Source organism: Pinus tabuliformis, chromosome 9 (assembly GCF_031772625.1).
Source record: "Pinus tabuliformis cultivar Carrire ecotype Pingquan chromosome 9, CPIR1, whole genome shotgun sequence".
NCBI lineage: Eukaryota > Viridiplantae > Streptophyta > Pinopsida > Pinales > Pinaceae > Pinus > Pinus tabuliformis.
Genome location: NC_142307.1, coordinates 1,060,079,286 through 1,060,103,770, shown reverse-complemented (window position 1 = coordinate 1,060,103,770; position 24,485 = coordinate 1,060,079,286). Strand labels below are relative to the sequence as shown.

At 34.6% G+C, this 24,485-nt stretch overlaps 1 protein-coding gene across 1 annotated transcript; it reads left to right on the top strand.

The window, feature by feature from the left end:
• The first annotated feature begins 17,818 nt into the window (after nt 1–17,818).
• LOC149152393 (uncharacterized) lies at nt 17,819–24,223 on the top strand. Its single transcript, XM_089443464.1, has 3 exons — nt 17,819–18,031; nt 18,129–20,051; nt 20,195–24,223. Exons 1-3 carry the CDS (start codon nt 17,819–17,821, stop codon nt 24,221–24,223), a joined length of 6,165 nt encoding a protein of 2,054 aa, XP_089299590.1.
• Nucleotides 24,224–24,485: the final 262 nt, after the last annotated feature.

Genomic DNA, 24,485 nt, shown 5'->3' with positions numbered 1-24,485 from the left:
AAGTGTTTTTAAATTATTTTGAACTATTTAAAATTTGTTTTTGAAACGTCCTAAATTGTTTCAAAAACATTTTAAATTGCTTTTAAAGCATTTTAAATTATTTTTAAAGCGTTTAAAATTGTTTTGAAAACATTTTAAGGTACTTTAAAGCTTTTTAAATTATTTTTAAAACATTTTAAAACAGTTTTAACGCATTTTCAATTGTTGTTAAAGCACTTAAACTTATTTTTAAAACATTTTACAATGTTTTTGAAACATTTTAAAATCATTTAAACTTGTTCTTAAATCAATTTAAATTATTTTTAAAGTATTTTAAATTGTCTTTAAAGCATTGTAAACTATTTTTAAAGCATTTTAAATTATTTTGAAAGCATTTTAAAAACATTTTGAAGTACTTTAAAGCTTTTTAAATTGCTGTTAAAGCATTTTGAAAGAATTTAAAATTGTTTTTAAAACATTTTAAAGTGTTTTAAATTGTTATTAAACCATTCTAAATTGTTCCAGAAACATTTTAAATTGTTTTTAAAGCATTTAAAATTGTTTTTAAAACATTTTAAAGTAATTTAAATCTTTTTAAATTGTTTTTAAAACATTTTAAAATGGTTTTAAATCATTTTCAATTGTTGTTAAAGAACTTAAAATTATTTTTGAAATATTTTAAAATCATTTAAAATTGTTCTTAAATCAATTTAAATTTGTTTTAAAATATTTTAAATTGTTTTTAAAGCATTGTAAACTATTTTTAAAGCATTTTAAAATCATTTAAAATTGTTCTTAAATCAATTTAAATTATTTTTAAAGTATTTTAATTTGTTTGTAAACTATTTCTAAAGCATTTAAAAATCATTTAAAATTGTTCTTAAAGCAATTTAAATTATTTTTGAAGTATTCTAAATAGTTTTTAAAGCATTGTAAATTGTTTTTAAAGCATTTTAAATTGTTTCGAAAGCATTTTAAAGTAATTTTAAAGTACTTCAAAGCTTTTTAAATTGTTGTTAAAGCATTTTAAAAGAATTTAAAATTGTTTTTAAAACATTTTAAAGTGTTTTAAATTATTTCGAAATATTTTAAATTGTTTTTAAAACATTCTAAATTGTTTCAAAAACATTATAAATTGTTTTTAAAGCATTTTAAATTGTTTTTAAAGTGTTTAAAATTGTTTTTAAAGCAATTTCAATTATTTTTGAAGTATTTTAAATAGTTTTTAAAGCAATGTAAACTATTTTTAAAGCGTTTTAATTTTTTTTGAAAGCATTTGAAAGTACTTTAAATCTTTTTAAATTGTTTTTAAAGCATTTTAAAAGAATTTAAAATTATTTTTAAAACATTTTAAAGTGTTTTAAATTATTTTGAACTATTTTAAATTGTTTTTAAAACATTCTAAATTGTTTAAAAAACATTATAAATTGTTTTTAAAGCCATTTTAAATTGCTTTTAAAGTGTTTAAAATTGTTTTTAAAACATTTTAATGTACTTTAAAGCTTTTTAAATTGTTTTTAAAACATTTTCAAACGGTTTTAAAACATTTTCAATGGTTGTTAAAGCACTTAAACTGATTTTTAAAACATTTTAAAATGTTTTTCAAACATTTTAACACTTTTTAAAATCATTTAAAATTGTTCTTAAATCAATTTAAGTTATTTTTCAAGTATTTTAAATTGTTTTTAAATCATTGTAAACTATTTTTGTAGCATTTTAAAATCATTTTAAATTGTTTTAAAAGAATTTTAAAAACATTTTAAAGTACTTTAAAGCTTTTTAAATTGTTGTTAAATCATTTTAAAAGAATTTAAAATTGTTTTTAAAACATTTTAAAGTGTTTTAAATTGTTTTTAAAGCATTGTAAACTATTTTTAAAGCATTTTAAAATCATTTAAAATTGTTTTTAAAGCAATTTATATTATTTTTGAATTATTTTAAATAGTTTTTAAAGCGTCGTAAACTGTTTTTAGAGCATTTTGAATTGTTTTGAAAGCATTTTAAAAACCTTTTAAACTACTTTAAAGCTTTTTAAATTGTTGTTAAAGCATTTGAAAAGAATTCAAAATTGTATTTATAACATTTTAGAGTGTTTTTCAATTATTTTGAACTATTTAAAATTGTTTTTAAAATGTTCTAAATTGTTTAAAAAACATTTTAAATTGCTTTTAAAGCATTTTAAATTGTTTTTAAAGCGTTTAAAATTGTTTTGAAAACATTTTAAAGTACTTTAACGCTTTTTAAATTGTTTTTAAAACATTTGAAACGGATTTAAAGCATTTTAAATTGTTGTTAAAGCACTTAAACTTATTTTTAAAACATTTTAAAATGTTTTTGAAGCGTTTAAAATTGTTTTTAAAACATTTTAAAGTACTTTAAATCTTTTTAAATTGTTTTTAAAACATTTTAAAATGGTTTTAAAGCATTTTCAATTGTTGTCAAAGCACTTAAACTTATTCTTAAAACATTTTAAAATTGTTCTTAAATCAATTTAAATTATTTTTACTGTATTTTAAATTGTTTTTAAAGCATTGTGAACTATTTTTAAAGCATTTTAAAATCATTTAAATTGTTCTTAAAGCAATTTAAATTATTTTCTAAGTATTTTAAATAGCTTTTAAAGCGTTGTAAACCATTTTTAAAGCATTTTAAAGTACTTTAAAGATTTTTAAATTGTTGTTAATGCATTTTAAAAGAATTTAAAATTGCTTTTAAAACATTTGAAAGTGTTTATAAATTATTTTGAACTATTTAAAATTGTTTTCAAATTGTTCTAAATTGTTTCAAAAGCATTTTAAATTGCTTTTAAAGCATTTTAAATTGTTTGTAAAGCGTTTAAATTTGTTTTTAAAACATTTTAAAGTACTTTAAATCTCTTTAAATTGCTTTTAAAACATTTTAAAATGGTTTTAAAGCATTTTCAATTGTTGTTAAATCACTTAAACTTATTTTTAAAACATTATAAAATCATTTAAAATTGTTCTTAAATCAATTTAAATTATTTTTTAAGTATTTTAAATTGTCTTTAAAATATTGTAAACTATTTTTAAAGCATTTTAAAATCATTTAAAATTCTTCTTAAAGAAATTTGAATTATTTTTTAAGTATTTTAAATAGTTTTTAAAGCATTGTAAACTATTTTTAAAGCATTTTAAATTGTTTTGAAAGCATTTTAAAAACATTTTAAAATACTTTAAAGCTTTTTAAATTGTTGTTAAAGTATTTTCAAAGAATTTAAAATTGATTTTAAAACATTTTAAAGTACTTTAAAGCTTCTTAAATTGTTTTTAAAACATTTTAAAGCATTTTCTATTGTTCTTAAAGCACTTAAACTTATTTTTAAAACATTTTAAAATTCTTTTGAAATATTTTAAAACATTTGCAAATCATTTTGAAATTCTTTTGAAATATTTTAAAACATTTTAAAATCATTTAAAATTGTTCTTGTATCAATTTAAATTATTTCTAAGGTTTTTTAAATTGTTTTTAAAGGATTGTCAATTATTTTTAAAGCATTTTAAAAGAATTTAAAATTGTTTTTAAAACATTTTAAAGTGTTTTAAATTGTTTTTAAATTATTTTGAAATATTTTAAATTGTTTTTAAAACATTCTAAATTATTTCAAATACATTTTAAACTGTTTTTAAAGCATTTTAAATTGTTTTTAAAACATTTTAGAGTACTTTAAAGCTTTTTAAATTGTTTTTAAAACATTTTAAAACAATTTTAAAGCATTTTCAATTGTCGTTAAAGAACTTAAAATTATTTTTAAAACATTTTAAATGTTTTTGAAACATTTTAAAATCATTTAAAATTGTTCTTAAATCAATTCAGATTATTTTTAAAGTATTGTAAATAGTTTTTAAAGCATTGTAAACTGCTTTTAAAGCATTGTAAATTGTTTTGAAAGCATTTTAAGAACATTTTAAAGTACTTTAAAGCTTTTTAAATTGTTATTAAATTGTTCTTTAATCAATTTAAAATTATTTTTAAAACATTCTAAAGTGTTTTAAATTATTTTGAACTATATTAAATTGTTTTTAAAACGTTCTAAATTGTTTGAGAAACATTTTAAATTGCTTTTAAAGCATTTTAAATTGTTTTTAAAGCATTTAAAACTGTTTTTAAAACATTTTAAAGGACTTTAAAGCTTTTTAAATTGTTTTTAAAACATTTTAAAACGGTTTTAAAGCATTTTCAATGTTGTTAAAGTACTTAAAATTATTTTTAAAACATTTTAAAATTCTTTCGAAATATTTAAAAAAAAATTAAAATCATTTAAATTTGTTCTTAAATCAATTTAAATTATTTTTAAAGTTTTTTAAATTGTTTTTAAAGCATTTTAAATTATTTTTAAAGCATTTTAAAAGAATTTAAAATTGTTTTTAAAACATTTTAAAGTGTTTTAATTTTTTTTTTAAATTATTTCGAAATATTTTAAATTGTTCTTAAAGCACTTAAAATTATTTTTAAAACATTTTAAAATGTTTTTTAAACATTTTAAAATCATTTAAAATTGTTCTTAAATCAATTCAAATTATTTTTAAAGTATTTTAAAGCATTTTAAAGCATTGTAAACTATTTTTAAAGCATTTAAAAATCATTTAAAAATGTTCTTAAATCAATTTAAATTATTTTTAAAGTATTTTAATTTGTTTGTAAACTATTTTTAAAGCATTTTAAAATCATTTAGAATTGTTCTTAAAGCGATTTAAATTATTTTTGAAGTATTTTAAATAGTTTTAAAACCATTGTAAACTGTTTTTCAAGCATTTTAGTTGCTTTCAAAGCATTTTAAAAACATTTTAAAGTACTTTAAATCTTTTTAAGGTGTTGTTAAAGCATTTTAAAAGAATTTAAAATTGTTTTTAAAGTGTTTAAAATTTTTAAAACATTTTAAAGTACTTTAAAGCTTTTTAAATTGTTTTTAAAATATTTTAAAACAATTTTAAACGATTTTCAATTATTGTTAAAATATTTAAAATTTTTTTAAAACATCTTAAAATCATTTAAAATTGTTCTTGAATCAATTTAAATTATTTTTAAAGTATTTTAAATTTTTTTTAAAGCATTGTAAACAATTTTTAAAGCATTTTAAAATCATTTAAAATTGTTCTTAAAGCAATTTAAATTATTTTTGAAATATTTTAAATAGTTTTTAAACCATTGTAAACTATTTTGAAAGCATTTTAAATTGTTTTGAAAGAATTTTCAAAACATTTTAAGGTATTTTAAAGCTTTTTAAATTGTTGTTAAAGTAGTTTAAAAGAATTTAAAGTTGTTTTTAAAACATTTTAAAGTGTCTTTAAATTATTTTGAACTATTTTAAATTGTTTTAAAAACGTTCTAAATTGTTTCAAAAACATTTTAAATTGTTTTTAAAGCATTTTAGATTTTTTTTCAAGCACTTAAAATTGTTTTTAAAACATTTTAAAGTACTTTAAATCTTTTTAATTTGTTTTAAAACATTTTAAAACGGCTTTAAAGCATTTTCAATTGTTGTTAAAGCACTTAAACTTATTTATAAAACATTTTAAAATGTTTTTGAAACATTTAAAATCATTTAAAATTGTTCTTAAATCAATTTAAATTTTTTTAAAGTATTTTAAATTGTTTTTAAAGCATTGTAAACTATTTTTAAAGCATTTTAAAATCATTTAAAATTGTTCTTAAAGCAATTTAAATTATTTTTGAAATATTTTAAATAGTTTTTAAAGCACTGTAAACTGTTTTTAAAGTATTTTAAATTGTTTTGAAAGCATTTTGAATTGTTTTGAAAGCATTTTAAAAACATTTAAAAGTATTTTAAGGCTTTTTAAATTATTGTTAATGCATTTAAAAGAATTTAAAATTGTTTTTAAAACATTTTGAAGTTTTTTTAAATTATTTTGAATTATTTTAAATTGTTTTTAAAACGTTCTAAATTGTTTCAAAAACATTTTAAATTGTTTTTAAAGCATTTTAAATTGTTTTCAAAGCGTTTAAAATTGTTTTTAAAACATTTTAAATTACTTTAAAGCTTTTGAAATTGTTTTTAAAACATTTTAAAATGGTTTTAAAGCATTTTCAATTGTTTTTAAAGCACTTAAATTTATTTCTAAAACATTTTAAAAAATTTATAAACTATTTTTAAAATCATTTATAAAGTATTTTTAAAGCATTTTAAAATCATTTAAAATTGTTCTTAAAGCAATTTAAATTATTTTTGAAGTATTTTAAGTTGTTTTTAAAGCATTTAAATTGTTTTGAAAGAATTTTAAAAACATTTTAAAGTACTTTAAAGCTCTTTAAATTGTTGTTAAAGCATTTTAAAAGAATTTTAAATTGTTTTTAAAACATTTTGAAGTGTTTTTAATATTTTGAGATATTTTAAATTGTTATTAAAACATTCTAAATTGTTTCAAAAACATTTTAAATTATTTTTAAAGCCTTTTAAATTGTTTTTAAAGCATTTAAAATTGTTTTTAAAACATTTTAAAGTACTTTAAAGCTTTTTCAAATGGTTTTAAAGAATTTCCAATTGTTGTTAAAGCACTTAAACTTATTTGTAAAACATTTTAAAATGTTTTTGAAACATTTTAAAATGTTTTTAAAACATTTTAAAAAAATTTAAAATCGTTTAAAATTGTTCTTAAATCAATTTAAAGTATTTTTAAAGTATTTTAAATTGTTTTTAAAGCATTGTAAACTATTTTTAAAGCATTTTAAAATCAATTAAAATTGTTCTTAAAGCAATTTAAATTATTTTTGAAGTATTTTAAATAGTTTTTAAAGCATTGTAAACTGTTTTTAAAGCATTTTAAATTGTTTTGAAAGCATTTTAAAGCTTTTTTTTTAAATTGTTGTTAAAGCATTTTAAAAGAATTTAAAATTGTTTTTAAAACATTTTAGAGTGTTTTAAATTGTTTTTAAAATGTTCTATATTGTTTCAAAAACATTTTAAATTGTTTTTAAAACATTTTAAATAGTTTTTAAAGCATTTAAAATTGTTTTTAAAACATTTTAAACTACTTTATAGCTTTTTAAATTGTTTTTAAAACATTTTATAAAGGTTTTAAAGCATTTTCAATTGTTTTTAAAGCACTTAAACTTATTTTTAAAGCATTTTAAAATGTTTTTGAAACATTTTAAAGCATTTTAAAATCATTTAAAATTGTTCTTAAAGCAATTTAAATTATTTTTAAAGTATTTCAAATTGTTTTTAAAGCATTGTAAACTATTTTTAAAGCATTTTAAGATCATTTAAAATTGTTCTTAAAGAAATTAAAATTATTTTTGAAGTATTTTAAATAGTTTTGAAAGCATTGTAAACTATTTTTAAATCATTTTAAATTGTTTTTTTTTCTAAGTAAAGGCTTATTCTATTAATAAGGAGAATATATTTACATGGAGGTCAAGACCTCAGAGGAAGCCGAAGCTATCCAACAGCACTGAACCAGAGTACATAAGACCAAATAGCTAGATGACTAGATAACCAGATAACCCGGTCCCCAGATTGAGAAAACCAGATACATAAGACCCGGAATCCATGCATAAAAAAATACTGGCCAAAATGGTAAACAACAATACAAGGCAGATGAGAACTGTAGCCATGATAATTTCTGTGCTGCCTAGATAACCATATGCAAAATTTAAAAATCAAAGGCCTGATAAACTTGCCGAGCCAAGACCTGATAAAAAGAATATGACCATAAGATTTTATAAACATGCCGAGCCAAGACCTGATACAAAACATGTTGATAAAAGCCAGAATAACACAGGACACAGGATAAAAGAACCAGAAGGGAAACTTCGACATCAGACGAGGTTCTGGAGGCATCATGCATCTTTCAGAGGGTCCCGAGCATCCTTCTCCACCCGGCCAGGAATGCCCATCCACGTATCATCGACCTTGTCCCCGACACCCGTATCGTTGCCACCTGGAGGAGCTTCCAAGCACTGATTGCCATCCGAGGGGTTCGCTGAATCAACCGAAGCTGAAATGTCCTGAGCATTATCTTCTGGAGGCTTGAGGACATCAGTAACATTCCCCTCAGCTTGCAAGTCACCACGATCAAACACAATTCCTACATCTTCTCCCTGAAGCACACTATCATCCTGAGACTGCGAAGGACAGGTATGCACAGAGACACTAGGCCTGTCTCCTTCCTCAGCCAAAATGACAGTAATGCTGGCTGAGAGAATCAGTCTGTTGAGACTACTGTGGAATTTAAAGCGGGTGGTTTGGAATGAATTATGCGGGAAGGGCTTACCATGATCAGAGGACGGGGAAGCCGAAACCAAAGGTATAATGTTTTGGGGAGCAGGCTGAGAACGCCTGCGTTTTCCACAGCTACCTCCACGGCGATGCACCATCATCAGGGGAACAAAGAGACCTGAGGGAGAAGAGGAATAGGGCCAGACAGAGCAGGAACGAAAGTGGGAAAGCCAAGTAAAGATCTTACCCCGGATAAGCCACCAAGCTACCAGAGTGATACGAGGATGCAGGAATAAAGACAAGTTGATGAAGAGAGTCCTGATAAGAATGACAGCAAAAACCACCACCGAAGCCATGAATATAACAACCAGCGAAGAGTCTCGAACAGGGAGCACATTCAATTCCAAATGCTTGAGGATCTGCTGGTACTGAATGTGATTCATTTCATCCGCAGGAGGAGTTTGGAGGCCGTACAGGATTGCCATCTGCAAGTCCAGATGCTAGCTTGACATGAGCCCGCATTGATTGTGCCTTGAAAGCACCTGCATCCGGGTAAAGAATTTTAGATTGTTTTAAAAGCATTTTAAAAAAAAATTAAAGTACTTTAAAGCTTTTCAAATTGTTGTTGAAGCATTTTAAAAGAACTTAAAATTGTTTTTAAAACACTTTAAAGTGTTTTAAATTGTTTTAAAATTATTTTGAACTATTTTAAACTGTTTTTAAAATGTTCTTTAAAATTGTTTCAAAAATATCTTAAATTGTTTTTAAAGCATTTTAAATTGTTTTTAAAGCATTTAGAATTGTTTTTAAAACATTTTAAAGTACTTTATAGCTTTTTAAATTGTTTTTAAAGCATTTTAAAACGGTTTTAAAGCATTTTCAATGGTTGTTAGAGCACTTAAACTTATTTTTAAAATATTTTAAAATGTTTTTGAAACATTCTAAAATCATTTAAAATTATTCTTCAATCAATTTAAATTATTTTTAATTAAAGCACTGTAAACTATTTTAAAATCATTTAAAATTTTTCTTAAAGCAATTTAAATTATTTTTGAAGTATTTTAAATAGTTTTTAAAGCATTGTAAACTGTTTTTAAAGAAATTTAAATTGTTTTAAAAGAATTTTAAAGTATTTTAAAGCTTTTTAAATTGTTGTTAAAGCATTTTAAAAGAATTTAAAATTGTTTTTAAAACACTTTAAAGTGTTTTAAATTGTTTTTAAAACGTTCTAAATTGTTTCAAAAACATTTTAAATTGTTTTTAAAGCATTTTAAATAGTTTTTAAAGCATTTGAAATTGTTTTTAAAACATTTTAAAGTACTTTATAGCTTTTTAAATTGATTTTAAAACATTTTAAAAAGGTTTTAAAGCATTTTCAATTGTTGTTAAAGCACTTAAACTTATTTTTAAAACATTTTAAAATGTTTCTGAAACATTTTAAAACATTTTAAAATCATTTAAAATTGTTCTTAAAGAAATTTAAATTATTTTTAAAGTATTTTAAATTGTTTTTAAAGCATTGTAAACTATTTTTAAAGCATTTTAAGATTATTTAAAATTGTTCTTAAAGCAATTTAAATTATTTTTGAAGTACTTTAAATAGTTTTGAAAGCATTGTAAACTATTTTTAAAGCATTTTAAATTGCTTTGAAAGCATTTTTAAAATGTTTTAAAGTACTTTAAAGCTTTTCATTTTTTTTTTCTCAATTAGTCTACTCCTATATTCATACAAAAAAGTTACAGCGAGGCTGGCCTCGAGATTTCTTGCCATGAGGTTGGCATGTAGAAAAAACTTGACATCCTGACTGTAGAACCGTCAAAATGACTTACATCAGTGAGCATAATATCCAGGAACATTGAACATACCAGACAGACACAAAATCTGACCCAAACATCGTTATCGAACTGAGTGAGACATTGTTGTTTCAAGGATCGATTTTTACATAGATATAGGCATAAAAATACCCTGACCTGAGACATGAACAAAAGCCCAAGACAGGCATGAACCCTATGGATAAAAAAGGAGGAGAGCTTTAACTTCGGAGGCAAAACCATGGAACCAGAAGCACGGACTGTCAATCTTCATTTGAAGTGGTTGGTTGTTCCTCTATAACCCTGCACCCAAAATGACGTGAGTCCATGGAGTCAGAGGAGCGGATTGCAGAGCTGGAAGGCTCTCTTCTTGTGCTTGGGCAGACATTGGCCTCAGGTTGCGTGGTGGCCATGCTTCCGGTACCTTGGCACAGGTTGGCAGTTTGAATTGCCACCTTCTGTTCCTCCGTGGCCCCCTGATGAACAACACCCGAACCCGAGTTGTGCTCACATCTTTCGATGGTTACAGAAACGATGAAAGAGGCATTTTCTAAGGAACAAGGAATGTGATAGCAGGCAGTGGGAGGCACATGATGTTGACAGGCTTCTCCCTCTATCCCACCCTCGACCTCGACCTCTGCCACTTCTGGTTGCTGGGTAGGTCGATGCTTCTTCAGAGGGATCCAGAGAGGTCGAGATATGCTCGGCGATGGCTCGACAACGTGAACTGCCACGCTGGCTGATCATTCACATCCTTTCTTTTGGCATGATTATGGGATGGGATCAATTAAACGAAGGAGGGAAAGTGGAAGATCAACTGAGGGACAAAATCACTGAGAAAGCAGGAAACTGAGCCTGTGAAAAGCAGAAGGATTTAGGAGGAGGAGCTTAAGGGAGGCCAGAGCAGTTTAAGGCGTAAAAAGCTCTATAGAGCAAGACCAAACGAGAGGAATTCTCGTCATTCACCAGTGCCGAAAGGGAGCCTGTAGGCAGACTCTCGCTAGGAGAGAAGCCCAAGACCGCGACCTGGACTGAGCCGAGAGCATATCAGAGAACCGCAACAATGAAAATGAGATGGAGTGCCATCATTCCTATGACCAAACATAGGGTGGGCAGAGTAAATGCCGCCTTAAATGCATATGTACGAAGCCTGTCGTCCATGCCAAGGGTCATGTGCTTCACGCAGGTGGGATGCCACTTGCCCATCTCGCGCACCTCCAACGTACCTTTGTGACTAACAATCACCTGCATCCAGGAGCGAGTATTCTTGTTGCACTAGAGAAGTGCATTCATTTTTAAGTTGTTCATCATCTGAGTCGCCGAGAGGACCTGAGAAGTAGGGGATCTGCTGGTCAACCCCTTGATTGGCCAGTCTATGTGCTACTTTGTTGGCATTGCATCTTACATGCTTGAAGGTGATGCTTTGGGGGTTCCGAAGCCAATCCTCTAATAGTTCCAATCTGCTAAGTAGCCTCCAGCTAGATGCTATCTTGGCTGCCGAGGTACTTGCTTAAATCTTGATAGCTGTTGTTATTAGGATAAGCGAGTCTCCCTCGACCTCTAATGGGAAGAAGTTTTTTTGATCTGCTATGCAAATCCCTTTCCATAGTCCTTCTAGTCATGTAGAATTGTTGGTATCTTTGCCAATGGTTCCATAGTAGACATGCAATGCTGCGCCCACCTCATTCCTGAAGACCCCTCCAAAGCCCGTCATCCCAGGATTGCCCTTGGCGGCTCCATCGAAATTCAATTTGAAGGAGTTGGATGCTGGATGAGACCAAGTGAGAGGAGAGGCAGGGCTAATTGGAGGAAGAGCTTTGACATGGTCTAGAAAAGATAGATCCAAATTCCAGGCGTTCATGATGTGGCATTCCTGAGGTGATTCTTGCAGATCCGTGTCATGCCAATGTCTGATAGCTAGAGTTTCTTGGCGATTTTGCTTCAGAAGAAGCCATAGAGTATCAATAGGCCTGCTGATATTGTTAAAAATTCTGTTGTTCCTTTCCTTCCAGAGAATCCAATAGAGAAAGCCCGGTAATAGAGTCCACAGAGAGTTTAAAAGAGGGCTTTGAAAAGGGTGCTTTGGCCATTTTCTGATTGTATCTGTTATATCTCCCGTCCATTCTCCCGATATTTGGTTGCATTGGTCAGTTTTCTCCCATAACAGAGTAGCCAGAGGACAGGTCTCCATGAGATGGGTAATGGTTTCAGAGTTGAGATTACAGTTGGGACATCTCGATGGGCCAATGAATCCCCTTTCTTGAAAATTGTCCCAAGTGAGGATACGCCTCTTGCTTAAGAGCCAAAGAAAGGTGGATATCTTGGGCCATATTCCTAGTTGCCAAACCCGTTCCCAGAGTTGATCCTTGTCTGTCTGAATGGCTGAGTAGTGAAGCTGGTAAGATTCCTTAGTAGTGAACATCCCCCTTGGTGTATGACCCCATCTCAGTTTGTCCTGCTGATTTGAGCATTTGATTCTTCTATGGTTTAACTCCTGATCGATCTCGGTGAAGGTTTCCCCTTGCCAATTGGCTTGCCAGGTACTAGCTGGTTTCCAAAGGTGAAAGTATTGGGTTGCTTGTTGCTGCCATAATTGATGGACATGGGTAAGATTTGCTTGTTGCATCGAGACCTGCTAGATTGGCTTGTGGAAGAGAGAGGCTAGTTTTGGGAGTTGTTGCCAAGAGTCCTCCCAGAACCTAACCGTGGTGCTTGAATTAATTTCCCAGAAGTTATGCTCTTGAATGAAGGTGTTGTGGAGCTTGGCAGCATTCCAGATCAAAGAGCCTGAGGTTGTAGTGCTAATTCTTATGAGGTCATTCCCTTGACTTCCTGTTGCATATTTTTCTTGCCATAACCGTGCCCAGGGAATTTGTGGTTTGGAGATCCAATTCCACCAAATGCGGGAACCCATTATATTGTTGCTATGGAGAGGGTCCCTTAATCCCATCCCTCCCTCTGATTTTGGCTGACAGACTTCCTTCCAATTGACAAGAGCCCATTTCCTATTGAGACCAGAAGATCCCCACAAAAAATTTCTCTGTAGATTGTGAATTGCCTTAAGGACCCATTTTGGCGCCGCCAGGATGGAGAAAAGATATAGAGGCATAGCCTGGAGAACAAATTTGATCAAAATGAGTCTATCGGCTATATTGAGAGAGCGGTAAGTCCAGGATGAGAGCCTTGAATCCAATTTGTCGAGAAGAGTCCTCCAGGAGGCATGTTTTATGGTTGACTCCAACAAAGGAGCTCCTAGGTATTTCGAGGGCAGCGCTGCTGTAGAGAATCCCAGAATACGAGCGATTTCCCTTTGAGTGGAGGAAGGGGTGTTAAAAAAGAAGAGTTGGGATTTGGAGGCATTGATAGAGGTTCCTGAGGCCCTAGAGAAGAGAGAGAGCCAATTTTTGAAGGCTTTAGCCTCTTGAGAGGAGGGGTGGCCAAAAATCATAGTGTCGTCTACAAACTGCTGGTGGGATAAGGGATGAAGACCATGGAGAGAAATGCCTTTTAGAACATGAGAGGAAATGACCGAGTGAAGAAAATGGCTGAGCCCATCTACCATGAGGACAAAAAGGAAGGGGGATAAGGGATCCCCTTGACGAATACCACGTGGGGGGCGGAAGGGCGATGAGGGGGTGCCATTGAGCAGAACCGAGAAATAGGGAGAGGAGATGAGGTTCATGATCCATCATGTCCAAGTGGAATTGAAGCCAAATGCCAATAACATTTTATCAATATAATTCGAGCTGAGTTTGTCAAAAGATTTAGATAGATCAAGCTTTAGAATCATACCTGGCTTTTTCAAGATCTTCAGGGAATGGATTACTTCATTTGAAGGAATGATGTCGTCCATTATCTGACGCCCTTCTACATATCTAGTCTGCTCCGGTGAGATGAGAAGAGGGAGGAGAGGTTTGAGCCTGTTCACCAGTACTTTAGAGATGAGCTTGTAGATGACGTTGCATAATGCAATCATCCTGTATTTGTCGGGTGTATTTGGTTCATCCCCTTTAGGCACTAGCACTATGAAAGTGGAATTTAGGGAGGGGAGAATCCAGTGCATAGTTCTTGATTCCTCCACTAATTCCCATACCTCTGTCTTGATGAGCTCCCAAAATTCATGAAAGAAATTGGTTGTAAAACCATCAGGACCAGGTGCCTTACCATCCTTGAGTTGGGCCATCGCCGCTTCTACTTCCTGCAGTGAAATATATTGGAGCAGTTTATTGTTATGATCCTCCATTATGATTTTAGGGATGTGCTGCGTGATGGTTCTAATAGCTTAATCTCTGTTTCCTGGAGGCTCCGTGAGAATTTCCTGAAAGTAATCTTTTTTTTCCTTTTCCATGTCTTCGTGCACTTCTAATCTATCCCCTCGTTTGTTGTTGATGAATGCAATATTGTTGTGCATTCTTCTTTGGATGGCCGATCTATGGAAGAATTTTGTATTCTTCTCCCCTTCCTTGAGCCACCAGATTCTGGACTTTTGTCGCCATAGGATTTCTTCTTGCTGCCTATAAACCTCAATTTTAGTCCAAAGGTTCTGCTCCCGATGCGCTTGCTCTTCTGTCCTGCCCTCCAAGATGATAATCCGTTGAAGTGAGCTCATTTGATGTTCCAACTTTTTCCGATTCTCGAAAATGTTGCCAAACTGTGTGTGGTTCCAAGCTTTGAGCACTTGTTTCAGGTTTTTTAGTTTCTGTTGGAATTGAAACATTTTGGCTCCTTCAGGTGGGATAAAGGATTTCCAGGCCTCATTGACCATTATTTTGAAGTTAGGATTTGAGAACCAGAAGGCTTCAAAATGAAAAGGTCTGTTGCATCTTGTACCTGGCTGTGACCATTGTAACATAATGGGCCAGTGATCTGATCCTCCTTGGGGCAATATGAAAGCATGAAAGTCCCCTCCCAGGTGTATGGCATTGTCCGAGATGAGGAACTGATCAAGCCTGGAAGCAATATGTTGGGTACCCCTCCACTTATTGTTCCAAGTGTATACACCATTGAAAGTATGAATATCCATTAATTGGTTACTTTGAATTTATTCTTTGAAGCCGCTGCTATCACTGTCTAACCTTGATCTTCCACTGTTTTTCTCCTCCAACGACGTTATGATGTTGAAATCACCACCACTAATCCAGAGAGGGAATTGCCTATTAGAATTTAGAATGGTGAGAGTATCCAATAGTTCTAGTTTTTTCTATAAATTTTGCGGAAAATAGACATTAGAGAGATGCCCGTGAATGTTTGTGCCTATGAGATGGAAGGACGCTTGGATGAGGAAATGGGAAGCATGAAAGTCATGATGAGTGAGAACTTGGGGGTCCCACAAAATTGCCAGTCCTCCGGAAGCCCCAGAGGCATCTACTGAAACTGAGCAGCTACCTGACCAAAATATTGAGGATTCTTTCTATGGCAATATTATTACTTTTTGTTTCTTGAAGAAAAACTAGTGATGGTTTTTCTTGCTGGATCAAGTTTTTAATCATTCTGTGTTTTGAGGGGCTATTGAGCCCTCTCACATTCCAGGAGATTAGCTTCATGAGAAATAGTGGGGTTTAGATTTGTAGAACTTTGTCAACTTAGGGAATCTCCTTGATTCCATAAGTATTTCTCCTACGATAATGGTCCTTTGCAAGTCTGTTTTGCGCCCTCTTTTCTTCGTTTCTTTGAGGATTTTTTTTCCATCCCAGGGGCTTCCTGCTTGTATACCTAGACATTTATTATGCTGAGCTTTGGTGAGAACTCCTTCCAGCCTATCGATTTTCCATGGGGGTATTGAATTGTATTCTTTCTGCTTGCATGACGTTTCCAATTTTAGGATGTCCAGACCATCCAGGCTAACATTCTCTGGATCCTCATCCATTATTGTGGGAGTGTTCTGATCTTCCATGTATGCACTGTCATGCAGACTAAAAGCCAGAGCAGTGTCTAGATCCATTGAAGAAGACTTTTGGCCTGACTCTGCTACGGTTTTCTCCAAGGTAGAGGGATTTGGGCCAGAATTTGGAACAGGTTTCTCCAAGTCAAAGGATATTAATGAGCTTGAGGGATCGGAGGCAGAGGATGGTCGAGAAGCTTTGATAATCAGGGAGGAGGAGGGAGGGGAGGGGAGGGGATCGTCTAAGGATCGGAGCTTTGCTTCTCTGAGGGATCTTGAGAGGAGAGTAAAATGAATCTGTTTTGGGACTCAGGCTTTTTGGGGCTTTCTGGGACTACATCATTTTTCTTAGCATGCCTCCGGCGATTAGGGACTTTAATGAATCCTTCAGATTCTTTGCTAGATTCATTAGCAGAGGTTTTGGGCTGGGAATTCAGAGGACAGTCTCGGAAGAGATGGTCGTGTTCGTGGCATTTCCGACAATGAAAAGGGATATGCTCATAGTCTAGAGGTTGGATCCATTCAAAATCATCATGAAAGAGAATTATCGAGTCTGCAAGAGCTTTGGTCAAGTGCATCTGGACACAGATCCTGGCATAAGAGGTGTATCGACAGGATTTGGTTTCCTTAGCAACTTTCAGGAAGACCCACAATTTGTTGCCGATGTCCGCTAGCGTTTCCTCTTTCCAGTATTCCACAGGAAGGGAGTACATCCTTATCCATATTTGAGCCCAACTGAAATCTTCCTTATCTGGGTTAAACCTAGATTTCCAGTCCTGAAGGTATAGACCTGAGGAATTAAAGAAGTACAGGCCGCCTTCAAATATGCGAGATTTGTCCTCCACGCAGTGGAAAATGGCTGTGAAGAAGCCTTTGGGGCCCAGCTGCAGAGTGACTTGTCCTTTGGGCTTCCATTTTGAAGCTATCTAGCCCTGCAGAGCCTTTTTAGTTGGCAAAAATCCAAGGAATTTGCCTATGAGCACGTGGTCCTACATAAATTGGATTTTGCTGTTGATTCGATGACTGGGGAGATCGACTTTGATTCGTTCTGTTGCTTTCAGGATGCATATTGCCAAGGTCGCATTTGGCTGTGACGTTGGAGACTTTTGGTTCACGCCTTGGTCTTTGTCATCTGTTTCACGTGCTGCGGAGGGGTCAGCTTCATTGTTGACAGGTTTGGAACCCTGATCTGTTTCTGAGAAACCGCCAAGAGGGGTCATAGATGCTGCAGGCTTTAAAATGTCAGAGGCGGAGGCAATGAAAGGAGGGGGAGCGGACCCTGCCCCTCCCAAGGGCGCAGCCATGGGAAAGAGATCAGTAGGTGTGTTGTGGCGCTAGCTATGAAAACCAGAAGAATGTAGTGATTAAGCTATTCAAATTGTTGTTGAAGCATTTTAAAAGTTTTTAAAACACTTTAAAGTGTTTTAAATTGTTTTTAAATTATTTTGAGCTATTTTAAACTGTTTTTAAAATGTTCTAAATTGTTTCAAAAACATTTTAAATTGTTTGTAAAGCATTTTAAATTGCTTTTAAAGCATTTAAAATTGTTTTTAAAACATTTTAAAGTACTTTATAGCTTTTTAAATTGTTTTCAAAACATTTTAAAACAATTTTAAAGCATTTTCAATTGTTGTTAAAGCACTTAAACTTATTCTTAAAACATTTTAAAATGTTTTTGAAACATTTTAAAATCATTTAAAATTGTTCTTAAAGCAATTTAAATTCTTTTTAAAGTATTTTAAATTGTTTTTAAAGCATTGTAAACTATTGATGGACCTGTTTTGTTGTCCATAATACTTCATAAGAACATATTTCGAGAGAATGTTAGGGGAGGGTTTCGTTCCTGAAACCCTAGGCCTTAGGCCTAGGTAGGTCTGATCGCAGCAGTCGACACTCAGGTACGGCGCAGGCAGCTGTCGACAGTACATCTTTCAGGGTGGAGGTAGTCGATGGCGACAGCTAGGAATGAAACCACTTTTTTCAACCAGCGGTTTGGCGTTTGGGCTTATCTTGGTCACGGGAGCGGTTTCAAGACTTTTTACCCTGCAGTAACTTTCGTGGAGATCTACGCTGCTCTGGCCAGCTGCTACCCTAGGATCTCAAACTGTAAGCGGTTTGTCCTGAGTCGGTTTCGGGCTGTGGTTGAAAAGCTTTTCCTCGTTGTACTCAAAAACCATGGTAAACCCGAGTGAAGCTCTGGAGTTGGAACCCTCGACAGAAGATTTGATAACTGTTTGGGGAAGGGAATTTGCTGCTCAGGCTCTCGGCGAGGCTTTAGGAAAGAAAAAAGGAAGATCTGGAACTGGCGCGGACGTAGGAGATATACCCAGTATCTCATGTGTGGCCGAGTTGCTGCCGGAAAAAAGCTGGGATTTGTCAGGGCTGTTGGGTGCTCCAGGGAAAGACTCTGCGAACGACCCCTTTTTGGTCGCGAAGCCATCTGGTGAAGCTCGGATCGCAAATCCGCCGTCGGGTAAGCTTTCTTCTCCATCCAAATCTTTTTCCCCTTCTGGGGGTTTGGAAGACATTATAAATTCAGTCCAAAACGTTGGAGTCTGGAGGCCCGTTGGGGGGTTAAAATCCTCTGTGGCAGATCCTGGGAAGAGATCTCAGTTGGGAGAGGTTATTAGGGACCTGTTCCCAAAGGTACCGGAACGGGGTTCCTCTCGGCCGAATGTTGGGGAAGCAGTCAGGGAACCCAGTCATTTATTGGGAGAAGGGTTGGATTTAGGTCAAGAAAAGACTGGGAAAGGGAAGGATGTCAACCCGATTGAGGGTTTGGCCGAGACTCAGCAAAGGATCGATCATGCAGATGGAACGGATGGTGGAAGCCGAAGGAGGGTGGAAAAGCAAGCGCGGGAGCACGATGACTTGTCCGACGCCTCTGAGCGTAGAAGATTAGGGGGAAAGCGGAAAAAATCAAGACCTCTGAAGACAAGGGAATTCGAAGAAGTGGGTTTGGAGATGGATATGCAGGTCGAGGAGGTGCTAGATGTGGATGGGATTACTCTGGTGGGCAGAATCAGAGGTCAGGCTGTGTCTGGGGTTGCTTTTAGACGATGGGCGGAGAATCAGTGGGCAGGATCATTGGCGGCCACATTCAATTCGAATGCCTTGGTAAAGGGATGGTTCATGATAAAATTTGAGAGTAAAGAGGCCATGGAGTGGGTCGAAGGGCAGAACTGGTCCTATGGAAACAGGCCGGTGTTTTTCAAAAGGTGGACGCCTCTTTTTGATGCGGAAACGGAAAAGATGGATGCTTTTCCAGTTTGGGTTAGAATTCCCAATTTACCCCCGTACCTCTGGGCGGATTCAGTTTTCAGATCGATTGGGAATGTATTGGGGACATACTTGGATGCAGATAAATCATACCTGCATACTTTCGAGAAGAGGGTGGCTCGAATACTGGTGAAGCTCAATCCGAAGGAAGGCCTTGCAAAAACCATTCCTCTAAGATATAAGGAGTTCAGAATAGAACAAAAACTTGACTATGAACACCTTCCGTTTCGTTGCCATTTTTGCCATGAATATGGGCATTTGGCGCGCGATTGCCCGCTGGGAAGAAGAAGGAGGAGGACTCAGAAGGAATCAGAGGAATGGGTTGAGCATAAAAGACAGGAGGAGTATCAGACTGAGGGATTTGTTCACCCGGGGAAACAAGGAGAGGATTTGCAGTATCAGTCGGTGACGGATTTACCAAAGGAGGATGAAGAGACGATGGGCCCTGCAAACTGCCAGCCGATGGACACCTCTATATTGGATCCGCCGACAGCCGAAAAAGACTGCAATCAATCGGGTATGCCGTCCTCTGTCTTAAAGCATTCTTCTATAATAGATGATACTTGTATTGGGGGGCTCTCTGTGTTAAACACCTGTAATGATGTGATGAATAAAATTGACAATCTTTCAATCGAGTCTGTCTCCATAAATCTGGATGGTGAAGATTTTCCCCCACTAAACTCTGGTGATGATCATGGTCTAGTACCTCGGCCCTACAACCTGAGATCCAATAGTAAGAAAACAACAAACCATATTGATGTCATGGAACCGGTAGGAGGGTTAGGGCTAGAGACCTCAAAATGTCTCTCAAAGAAGAACAGAGGCAGGAAATCGAAATTAGCCATGACACAGGAGAAAGCAATCTTTGATGTTGCTGATGGGAAACAGTTGACCATTCCTGGGGCGCTTAGAGCAGCAAAACCCCCTGAGACGGTTATCAAATGATCTGTCTCTCCTGGAATTGTAGAGGGTTAGCTAGTAAGCCTAAAAAACTAGCTTTGAAAGAGCTCATCTCTAGATGCAACCCTGATATCGTCTTTCTTCAGGAGACTTTAGGAAATAGCTTGGATGTTGAAGCAGCACTCTGTTCCTATCTCCCGGGATGGGAGTTCTTGGCTGCAGATGCATCTGGGCGCTCGGGAGGTATAGCGATGGGTCTTAAGAAAGGGAAATTAAAATTGATATCCTCATGGGGATTCCAAAATGTACTAGGCATGGAGGTTGTTTCGCAGGATTTTGACTTCCCTCTGACTTTTGTTAATGTCTATGGTCCCTGTCATGGAAGGGCTTTGTTCTGGAATGAGCTTCTCTCCAAAAGTTTAGTCCAGGACAAGAATCTCATCATTGGAGGTGACCTAAATTTCTCTATGGGTTCCTCGGAAGCATGGGGACCTCTTGCAAGGGAGGATCCTTTAACGGACTTCTTTTCAAATGCTCTGGTGTCTCATAAGCTGATTGATGTGAATATCATAAAAGCCAAACCTACTTGGAGAAACAGGAGGACTGGAGAGTATAGAATTGCAAAAAGGTTGGATAGATTTCTCATCAGCGAAAAACTGGCAGCTTTGGTTCCTTTATTCAGGCAGTGGGTCGGGGAAGGTGGAAACTCAGATCACTTTCCTATCCTCCTTGAATTCTCAAAACCCCCTAAAAAGCCGGCCTCGCCTTTCAAATTCAATGCCCACTGGCTCCAGGAGGAATCATTCAAAAAGCTGTTCCATGATACTTGGATTCATCCGAGGCCGGATTACGAGGGAAGTTTAGCTGGGAGACTCATGGAAAATTTAAAAAGACTGAAAAAAGCAACCATTGATTGGGCATCTGAAAGAAGAAGGAAACAATCTGAGGTTTTAGTAAGCATTGATGAAGCTTTGAGGGTCCTTGAAGAACCTGAGACTGATGCATATGCAAATTCGGAATCAAAAGAGAAAATTTTGGAGTTGGAAAAGAAAAGGGCGAAGATATTACTGGATAAAGAAGAAGAGTGGAGGCTGAAAAGCAGAGCTATCTGGTTAAAAGCAGGGGACGAAAACACAAAATTCTTTCACAACTATGCAAAAGGGAGGAGGAATGCAAACACTATTTGGAAGCTGAGGGACTCGGAAGGTAGAGAGGCTTCTTCTTTTGAAGAGTTGTCCAATATGGGGAAAGATCACTTTCAGTCCCTTTTTGCGGATCCAGGGGTTATCAACTTACCAGAAATCATCAGAACTGCTCAGGCTTTCCCCCGCTTTGTGGAAGAAGAGGAGGCAGAAGACCTTTTCAGGGAAGTGACAAAAGAAGAGGTTGAGGGTGTTATAAAGTCTATGGCTAAAGACAAAAGTCCTGGTCCTGATGGATGGACTATAGAACTTTTCACCCATTTCTTTGAATCCATTGGGGCAGAACTCACTGAGGTGGTGGAGGAGTCCAGATTAAAAGGGGAAATTTATGGGCCATTCAATGCAACTTTCATTGCTCTCATTCCGAAAAAAGAGGATCCTGGTTCTTTCGAAGATTTTAGGCCTATATCCCTATGTAACACCATTTACAAGATTATTGCAAAGATTATTGCGGTTAGATTGAAACCTATCCTTTCCTGCCATATTTCCAAGGAACAATTTGGTTTCCTGGATGGGAGGCAGATTCATGAGGCTATAGGGGTAGCTCAAGAAACAATACATAGCCTCAGGCAGGCAAAGAAAAAAGGAGCAGTACTAAAAATTGACCTAGCAAAAGCTTATGACAGGGTCAACTGGACTTATCTCAAGCTGCTCTTGATGCACCTTGGTTTTCAAGCTGGTTTCATTAGATGGATCATGGGATGCATTACAAATGTAACTTTTGCTGTTCTGATAAATGGTGCTGCTTCCCGTTTCTTCAAAAGCCAAAGAGGACTTCGTCAAGGGTGTCCACTTTCCCCTCTGCTTTTTCTTCTTGCGGCTGAAGGTCTTAGTCGACTTATCTCAAAGGCAAAAAGTACAGGTTTGATCAAAGGTTTGGAGGTTGCTGTCAACCTTTTCATTACCCATTTGCTTTTCGTTGATGATATCTTATTGTTTACAAATGGGAATATTACCGAAATCTTAGAGCTAAAGTCTATTCTAGATCTATTTCTGAAAGCAACAGGGCTCAAAGTTAATGATAGAAAGTCTCAGTTGATTTTTGAAGGCTTCAGTAGACAAGAGGAGATGGCAATTGAGACCCAGCTGCCCTTTGGCACCTGTAATATGGAGCATCCCTTTAAATATCTTGGCTTTTGGCTCAAGCCATCTTCCTACAGGAAGCAAGACTGGAATTGGTTGGTTGCGAAAATTGAGCAGAAAATCGCTCACTGGAGCTATAAATGGCTGTCGAGGGCTGGAAGATTAACTTTGGTGAACTCCGTGTTACAGGCTATACCAGTTTTCTGGGCAGCTTTAACATGGATACCCAAAGGAATACTCCACAAAATAAAACAACTCTGCAGCAGATTTCTCTGGTCTGGGTCCAAGGAGGAAACTGTACTCCCTTGGGTGGCTTGGGACAAAATTGCAAGGCCAAAAGAATGGGGTGGTTGGGGGCTAAAAAACCTTGTGGATTTTAGTCAGGCCTTAGCTGCAAAAGCAGGATGGCGTATCATTACTTCAGAGAACCTTTGGACGAAGGTGGTTACTAGGAAATATATTGATCCCACTCCGATTGAAGATTGGATAAGGAAGCCCAATAAGAAAGGGAGGAATTGTTCGGTCATCTGGAAAGCCACCACGGAGGCTTTCAAGATAATTGAGCGAGGACTGGCATGGAGGGTTGGGAATGGAGAGTGCTTGAGGATTGGCAGAGACCCATGGGTGGGTTGCAATGAAGATTTTGCCCTACATCCGGAATTGGTTGCTCATTTGGAAGGCTTAGGCATAACTAGATTAAACCAGATAGCTAATTTGGAGCAGACTTCTATTTGGGGCCAAGCCTGGAAGGCTGGAGAGGATATTGGCCTAAACGCTTTTTGGGGTGATGATTGGCAGCGTTATATTCAGGAGCTGAAAAGATCAAATGTCAGAATATTGGATAGGCCAGATAGTCTGGTATGGGCACATGCCGATTCTGGGCTTTACTCCCCAAAGGCAGGCTATTCTTTTCTGGTGAAAAACAAAGGGTGGACCCTTCCTGCTTGGTGGTCAAAATCCCTGTTAAAGCTAAAGTGCCCAAAAAAAGCTCGTATCTTCTTCTGGTGTGCATTAAATCACAAAATTCCATCCTGGGATGTTCTTCAGGGCCGGTTTAAACAGGGACCTGGCAGATGCCCTCTGTGTTGTGCGGATGAAGAAACCATCAACCACCTCTTTCTGTTTTGCCCTTTCACCAAACAGACTTGGCTAGAGGCGGAAAAGCTTCTGAATACAAAGCTAAAATGGGAAGGGGTCGATCTAATGGCATGTTGGGAATACTGGTGGAACAACTTTCAGGGGAGGAATCTGAGGAATTTACCCCCCATCATATGCTGGGGTATTTGGATTGCAAGAAATCGCAGCATATTCAGCGAGAAGCTATCACCCGAGACTGCGGTGGCCATTCAGAGCATTGCCATTTTTGACAGCATCCCACTGGATGAGGAGGAAAAAAATCAAAAACAGAGGTCAGCCCCATGTATACGGGAAGGGGTCCCATGGGCTTTTTTCGATGGGGTTGCTCAAAACAACATCGTGGGTGCCGGGATCTGCATTCATCTCAATAACTCTCACTCTCTTAAGGCCTCGGTTGGCATTGGAACGGGCACAAATAATTTTGCCGAGCTCTCGGCTCTAAAGCTTCTGCTGTGCTGGCTTATACAAAAGAACATCCTCACCATTCAGATTTATGGAGACTCATTGAATGTTATAAACTGGGTTACTGGGAAGTACAGATGTCAAAATTATATGCTGCTGCCTCTTTTAGAAGAAATACAAATCTTAAAACAGAGGTTTAATGTTTTTTTCATTGAACACATATACAGGGAATTCAATGAAGTCGCAGATGGGCTTTCTAAGGCAGGTTTACAACAAGATATGGGCTCGTGGAGAATAGCTGAACAGATACAGGATCAGATCCGTGTGTCGGACCTCCCTCCATACCCATAATTCCATCCTTTTGTTTTCAGACGATAGTTTGTTTTTTTCTATTACTGTTTCTTGAACTGTTAGTCATAGAAAAACTCGGGTTTATATACTGTTTTCAGATACTTTTCTGCTCCTTTTTGTTGAGCTGGGTGGCTACGATGCTGGTTTTTGCATGTGTGGGTCGTTTTCCTCTTGAAAGGAGGCCCAGCAGAACCCAGATCAAACTTGTTAATATCTCTCTGCTTTTGGTTCGACTGTCTAGGCCGAGTGTTTTAGTCTGTTC